Source organism: Dunckerocampus dactyliophorus, chromosome 18 (genome assembly GCF_027744805.1).
Source record: "Dunckerocampus dactyliophorus isolate RoL2022-P2 chromosome 18, RoL_Ddac_1.1, whole genome shotgun sequence".
Taxonomy (NCBI): Eukaryota; Metazoa; Chordata; class Actinopteri; order Syngnathiformes; family Syngnathidae; genus Dunckerocampus; species Dunckerocampus dactyliophorus.
Genome location: NC_072836.1, coordinates 15,875,429 through 15,883,227, shown reverse-complemented (window position 1 = coordinate 15,883,227; position 7,799 = coordinate 15,875,429). Strand labels below are relative to the sequence as shown.

General features: G+C 43.8%; 1 protein-coding gene across 4 annotated transcripts in view; it reads right to left on the bottom strand.

The window, feature by feature from the left end:
• Positions 1–1,834: 1,834 nt before the first annotated feature.
• Positions 1,835–7,799, bottom strand: part of LOC129170918 (serine/threonine-protein kinase N2-like) — a 37,108-nt gene continuing 31,143 nt past the window's right edge. The window contains exons 15-22 of one of the 4 annotated variants that reach the window (XM_054759064.1): positions 6,812–6,903; positions 6,529–6,705; positions 5,568–5,630; positions 5,416–5,492; positions 5,194–5,336; positions 4,073–4,180; positions 3,115–3,195; positions 1,838–3,046 (exon numbers count right to left, since the gene is read on the bottom strand). In XM_054759064.1, the coding sequence (XP_054615039.1) occupies positions 2,843–3,046; positions 3,115–3,195; positions 4,073–4,180; positions 5,194–5,336; positions 5,416–5,492; positions 5,568–5,630; positions 6,529–6,705; positions 6,812–6,903 (945 nt within the window). In that variant the 3' untranslated portion in view covers positions 1,838–2,842. Of the gene's footprint in view, positions 3,047–3,114; positions 3,196–4,072; positions 4,181–5,193; positions 5,337–5,415; positions 5,493–5,567; positions 5,631–6,528; positions 6,706–6,811; positions 6,904–7,799 lie in introns of all 4 variants that reach the window. The other 3 variants (XM_054759063.1, XM_054759065.1, XM_054759066.1) reach the window with 3 other exon arrangements.

The following is a 7,799-nucleotide window of genomic DNA, read 5'->3' as shown; positions in this document are numbered from 1 at the left end:
TGGTCGTTAGACTGACTGTTGCAACGCAGCCCCTCTCAAACCCCATCGCTCGCCCACGACACTGAGCCAACGAGCCAAAAAGAGTTGTTGTTCGCTCATGGAGCCGACGCCACAAGCCGATCATGACGAAGAGCCACAAAAGTAGGGGTTCCCAAAGTGCGGCCCAGGCCATCTGTGGACCATGGCTCATTTGCCATTGCATCACTGCAGAAACATTATAAAATAAAAAAAAAAACAGCAAAATTGGTAAAAAATGGAGCAAAAGGCACAGTGAGGAAAAAGCTGAAATGAAAGATGTTCAGTGGTAACAAAACATTTGCTAGATTGAGCAACAATATGAAGAAATTTGACTAAAATGATACCAGTAGCTCTGTCATCGTCATGGCAACCATGTGTCCATGTACTGTTGCTTTAAGGTTAGTCTTGGAAAAAGTGTCACCTGTGCAAGCAACGGTCCAGTTATGGCTGACGTGTGTTTTCATTCTCGACAGTAACAAGAAGAATGTTTGGGATGATAACCACTCATGTAGAACCCAACCAGTTTAAAACTCAATGATGGAAAATTCCTCTCCAGACCCAAAAGTGTATTTTTAGTTAATTTAGTGTCTGAGTGATCCATTGGTCTATTTCTGAGAAACTCAGAACCAAATGCAAGCGATGGCGAGCTGCGCATCCTGGAGTCACTGTGACCCTTGTCCCAATTCCAAGAACAGATACAGCAGGTGCTTCGCCTCAGGTCGAAAAAGTAGTGTTTGTGGCGGTATGCAAGTTACAGGAAATTGAATTTTGCGGATGGACTCTTTGCGTTTGTTTCCGACTGCGTTGTTTTTTTTGTGGTGCTGCTTTGGGGCGGGGTTGATCCGTGTTAAACTTCCCCGGTTCTGCTTCCCCACATCGACGTCAGCCCTGCTACGCTGGGTCTGCGTGCCGGGTCCAGGCTCTGCTGGACAGAAGTGGACTACAGTGGGCAGCTTGTATCGTATAGTGCTTATATCAGAGTTTAGGCAGATTATAATGTGACACTTGTTTTTTGCTGCTATTGGACGGATATTCTGTATCAATATTGGACCGGGAAACGCCAAAGAGAAGCCTGTTCTGAAGAAATGTTCCTCCTTAACTGTTACTAATAATGATTGAACATTTTGAATGAGTTATACTTTTGTTTGAATCAGGACTGTCAAAAATAATACGTTAAAGGCGGTAACTAATTTAATTACGTAACATTTTTTTGTGGAACTAACGCATGCGCACCAGAGCAAGCAACCTTTCCATGATTACGACAGACGAAAGCACAGTGGAGCGCCGCCCCAGTCCCCCTCCCCGACCCCCCACAGCCTCTGCTGCTCTTTTCTAACTTCATTCTGACCTGAACACATCAACAGCAGTAAAATGCCAACACATTATACTCCAACTCGCACGTCTCTAGTCCGTCCCTTCATACTGGGAACGACACTTCCTCATTCTCGTTACAAGACCGCGAGATGCATTCAGGGACACTCCGAACATTACGAAAACGGCTTTCTAATGCGCACGTTTGTGTAAACAGGAGGATAAAGAAAAACGTCAAGTGGATATTCTTAGCACTCACCTCGTAACTCTTAATTCGGATGTACATTTTGCTACATTTAAGTATGCTGCAAAATACGGGGGGGGGGGGGAATTTACGTTAAAACACGTGGTGTCTTTGAACGCAAACCCTTATTGCTCGTAAATACGGTTTAAAGTGGGCTTCAAATGTTCTGGTATCAGACTTGTCTGGTATTTTGTAGCTTGATTGACATATTCGGTTCATTTGGAGCTGTTAATACACACAAATTGTGTATTATATACATATATAATCCTGTCCTGTCATTTATCTTTGTTCATTAAATCCAGTAAAAATGGGCATTCATTAAAAGAAATGATTAAGCTGATCAAAATTTGTAATCATTTGACAACCCTAGTTTTAATACTTGAAACCATTTTTTTGTGGACTACTCGATGCGGCGCCCCAGGTAAGATTTTCAGAGTTTGAGACCCCTGATCAAAATCAATAAATTGACCATAATCAAGGCATCGTGTTGGGTTCATGTTTACTAAATCACTGACACATTTAACCAGCAAATGATACAAGAGAAAATGAACAATGGGGAAACTAAATCATCTGTAAAAGCCTTTTTATCAGCATAAAATGACTGCATTTAGATTTTCCACCTCTTCTGTTGGACCACTTTTCAAAAGCCACACAAATTAAAAGTAGAATTACTGTTTGACGTCTGTTCCAGCCATTTCGACGAAATGAACAGAAAGCGGCTTTGAATTGACATTAGCAGGTTTTTTGGCGCCCCCAAGCGTTCATTGTGAGGTGGCGCATGATTGAGGCTGACATTGCACTGTACTTGTACATTCATTAGAGACACGTAGCAGCAGCACACAGAAGACACAAAGGGATGCGAGACAAAAACGTGCCGTGACAACGATCAGCCTCTGAATGGTGCTTTTTTGGCTCGTTGAGCATTTCAGCGCCAACGGCTGCTTTGTTGTCTCTCCACAGGACACACACACACACTCACGCAGAGCAGGATCCATCCACTCAGTTGCTACATAATCTGGATTATCTTCATTTATCATCACAACTTCCTCTAAAAGACCCTCCAGATTGTCCAATAGGTCAGCAGGTCATTGACACCGCAGATGTGCGAGCCATGCAATCTCATTCCGCTGATCCGCCCCATGACTTCACGCCCTACCCATCTCACGCACACAACACTGGTCCAAGCCAGCTGTTCATCCCATTGACTTCCAGCCTGTCCTAGTGTCCTCCGGCAGTGGACATCTCCTAATCCTCCGACCCCCTCCGCTCCTAGCAGAGGTCAGACACATAGTCAAAATCCTTAAAATAGTCCTGTTCCTTGCGAGAGAGGGTGCGTTGCTCGCGGGGGGGCGTGAGGGCCGGCGCCTCGGCGGTGAACTCCACGTCGAAGTTGCTGACGTCCTCTTTTCCCGCGATGGTCGGGACAAAAGGGGGCGGGACTTTTCTTTGAAGAAGTGCGTCCCAGTCCATACCCTGAAGGAGAAATTTGGTTTGAATCCGAGAAACGTCTACAAAGAAAACTCCTTCCTTTTGAAACTCACTCTGAAAAAAGGTTGTTTCTTCACGTCCTCCGCATCCTTTTCTCCAGAGCCCAAACGCCTCTCAGGATTTCTCCTCAACAACTTTTAACACAGAAATAGAACTCAGCTTCATATGAAAAGTGGAGTATATGGACACACCTTGTCTCTATATTATTATTATTATTATTATTATTATTATTATTAATTGCTAAGGGTTGAGTAATGACATAATGCCATTCATCCATCTTCTCTTATCCGAGGTCAGGTCACGAGGACAGCAGCCTAAGCAGGGAGGCCCAGACTACCCTCTCCCCGGCCACTTCGTCCAGCTCCTCCGGGCAGATCCCGTGGCGTTCCCAGGCCAGTTGGGAGACATAGTGTCTCCAACGTGTCCTGGGTCTTCCCCGAGGCCTTCTACCAGTCAGACATGCCCTGAACACCTCCCCAGGGAGGCGTCCTGGAGGCATCCTGACCAGATGCCCAAGCCACCTCATCTGCCTCCTCAAGACATGTCGAGAATATCTATCCTACGACGGCGTATTAGGGCCACATTGGTGGGGTGGGGGAAATCTGAGAATAATCCAAGTGGGTGCCTAATTTTAAATCTGACACTACATAAAAAATACCAACACGTTAAAATGAATTTTCTTGCTCATTTTTGATATATTAAAAACTCCATCAAAATCCCCCCACACTTATTCATTCCAAGTGAAATGTATTTGTTTGTTTTTAAGATAATGAAAACTTTTGTCATAATTACTGTTTAAATGGTTAAAATCCTTAAAATGATTTCACTTGTGGCAGTTTTGAGGCAAGTCTGGAGTGTATTATGATAGTATTCATGAAAAAACGCAGAAAAAACATTCATGTGTGACGATTTCATAGCAGTATTTTGGACATTTGCCATGAAGGTGCAGCGGGGGCCGTAAATTCGATGGCGACAAAAGGGTTAATCGGATGAACGAATGAATGCTCTCACCCGTCTCATAACACCAATGGCTTCAGTGGAGAGGAAGCGCGGGTAGCGTACTTCATCATTCACGATGCTGTCAAAAACCTCCTCCTCATCATCACCTGGGAAAGGAGACTGACAGGGAATGCGTATTATTTCCATGTGGCCTTAATTACGAACGACGTATTCATGAGCACTTTCAAATACATGATTATTGCCTCACTTGGAACTAAGTTACTAGTAAATTGTGGGGAAAGACAAAACATTAAGCTCATTTTGAAATGTTACACATCATTTGATACGTTTTGGACAGTACAGTAGGACTGTAATCTCTGAGCAAATATCCACAGTAAGCTCAAACTCTACAAAATTGACCCTGGATGCACTTTTTCCAGCAACAACTGAAATTTGGAACGATGTTTGAAAAGTTGCTGAAAACCCCCCAAAACAACCCTGAAATACTGAAGGGGTCAAGCTGTATTCCCTCAAACTTATTGCAGTAGTTAACAAAACAAGACAATTTGAACAGCAGAACATGACAAGTATTACAAACTATCATTATTTCTTGAAATTGGCTTCCTATTCAAAGTTCTTACATTTCATTTACAATTTGCAGTGTATCCGGAAAGTATTCACAGCCCTGCACTTCTTGCACATTTGTTTATGTTACAGCCTTATTCCAAAATGAAATAAAATTCATTTTATTCCTAAAAATTCTACACACAACACCCTGTAATGATGACTTGAAAAAAACTTTTTAAAAATGTTTACAAATTTATTAAAAATAAAAAACTAAATCACATGTAGTAAGTATTCACAGCCTTTGTGCCATGAAGCTTCATTGGAGTCCATGTGTTGTAAATTTCGTAGACTGGACATGATTTGATTGGACATTGTGGGGTTTTGTGTGTAGAATTTTCAGTTAAAAAATGATTCTATTTTGGAATAAGGCTGTAACATAATGGCAGGTGGAAAACGTGAAGGGCTGTGAATATTTGGCTGATGCACTGTACAATGAATAATTACTGTACGAGTGCAACTAACCGTACGTATGCATTCTTGTCATTAAGACCTGAGAATGGGCAAAATGGGGCTATGAATGAGCCCAACAATTCATGAAGGTAGATGACGAGTGGCTCGCCTCTTACCTCGCCAACCAGCATCTCATAGACGAGCACCCCGAGGCCCCACCAGTCCACTGCTCGGGTGTATGACGTGTCTGTAAGTACCTCCGGGGCCAGGAACTCTGGGGTTCCACAAAATGTGCTGGTCCTGTCACCGTAGCCCATCCCTTAGCATGCGGAAAGAAGAACCGGTAAGGGCTGGTCTGGAGGACCGCTGTACAACATATCCTGCGATCATGGATTCACCTTCTTTACAGAGCCCAAAGTCTGCTATCTTCACAAAACCATCTGTATCAAGCAGCAAATTGTCCAACTTCAGATCTCTAAGAGGGAAAACAATGTAGAATAAGCATGGGAGAATTATAGTGGAGATGTCTGTTTTTATTCTGAAGACTCACCGATACACAATCTTATGGTCATGAAGGTACTGAAGGCCCAAGACCACACAAGCGGAGTAGAACCTGTCAGATAAGGACAAGAAGATTGAACCAATAAAGCCCAACATTCACATGTGAAGAGTTTGCTGCTTTATTAGCATGATTACGAAAAATGCAAAACACTGACACACACAATACAACACAATCATTTGGACCACCACAAATAGATTTGGCGCTACTTGACCACCCTTGCTTATAAACACATGACAATGAGACTGCCTGTGTCACTCTGCTTCCTCAACACACCTCATCAGCTGAGTGGGGGGCTGACAGGAAGTGACGTCGGGGGTTCGGAGTTGAGTTTTAGTTTGCTGTGGGTTATGGCCGCGACAGTAGCCCGTTTTAGGGACTATTGCGCCTGTTGTGAGGTAATTACTTCCGCCAAGCGCAGCACAGAGGCTACGTTTTAGCCGGCGTTTATCTGTTTGTGTTCCAAATAACCTGAAACGTTCTGAATGGATTTGGATGAAATTTTCAGGAATTGTCGGAAATGGGTTACGGGACAAGGCCGCGCGGTGGCCTAGTGGTTAGCATGTTGGCCACACAGTCAGGAGATCGGGAAGATCTGGGTTCGAATCTCCGTTGGGCATCTGTGTGGAGTATGCATGTTCTCCCCGGTCTCTCCGGTTTCCTCCCACATTCCAAAAACATGCATGTTTGGTTAATTGGCGGTTCTAAATTGTCCATAGGTGTGAATGATTGTTTGTTTGTTTGTTTGTCTATATGTGCCCTGTGATTGGCCCCGCCTCTCACCCCAAGAAAAATAGATGTTTGTCTTTTCTATTCGGGTGCCGCTTTCTAAAAAAGGCCACATGCTGCCACCTCCTGCCTCGTTTTGCACATTTTTTACAGTTCAAACTTGGAATAGGTCTGCAATTTACGGCGTGCAATTCAAGTGAACTCGTTTTGAAATCCCACTCACACAGCGCGTGGCTCTGAAAAGACATCAGCGTGAATGTGCATCATTAGGTCCCCTCCTGCCGTGTACTCCATGACGAAACACACATGTTCCGGCGTTTGGAAACATGCAAACAGGTTGACCAGGAATGGGTGGTGGGAGCTGTTGACGGTCTCGAAGATCCGCTTCTCGCACATCAGGCTGAAGAAAGACAATCGAGACAGGCGGAGCGAGGAAGATGAGGGTGAATTTATGAGATGACAGGGACTGCGTGTCAGTTTGAGATGAAGTGTTACTCCGTCGTTACCTTTCCACTTCGTCGCGCGTGACGATGTCTCCCTTCTTCAGGGCTTTGATGGCGTACAGGCTGCCCGTGTGCTTGTACTCTGACAACAACACCTGGAGAGACCAACAAAAGCTTGCATTTCAGAATTCTAAACAACACATTTATTTATTTATAGCTAAATTACAAATACACAATTTCAAATCAGCATACGGAAAATTATTTGCAAATTTCTTTCCAATATAATTAGTTTTTAATTATTATATTTGCACTTTTTCTTTACAAAAATAGGCAGTTTTTTCACAACCCCCCCCCCCCCCCCCCAATCTCATTCATGGACTGTGTAATAATCTGACAGTGCAAATCTGTGTGGTAGCCTGTGTGGCTGCGGTAGCGCTAGCTCTTGAGAGTGTCAACTTGGCGTCCGTTATTTGCCGTTTTCACTGCGGGTCTCGTGATCCCTGCAAATACCGAAAAGCGGAGATCTTAGGTACCGTCAGAATGATTACACATTTGAGGTGAAATTGACCGGAGATTGCTTCAAATTCAATCGAGCATGATTATGGTCCAGCTTTTCGCAGGGGTTACGTTCTAGGGCCACCAGCAAATGGCGAAAAACTGTGAGTAATCGATACGCCCTTAGCACCCTCCTGCTAACGTGACGTTCTTCTCTGATTTCCCATCAACATTTGCAAAGAAACTGATGTTGTAGTTATTAGGTTTAAAGCAGCTTCAGGACCCTCTCCTTCTTTCTTCTACTGCAATTCGTCACTAGCGACACAATCCAGGGTTAAGCCCGAAGTACCTCTCACACACTTGTTAAACACATTTATAGTATACAATGTGTCAAAGCTAGCGCTTCCACAGTCTTCTACAACTATGGTGCGTTCGAGAACCGACGAATAAAGTGCAGAATCTCAACGCTTGACAAAAAACATTATCAGTGAAGCATAAAGACGTAAGCATGTAAAAATTGCTGTCTTTTTTAACAGTGGCACAGCAACAATGGCAT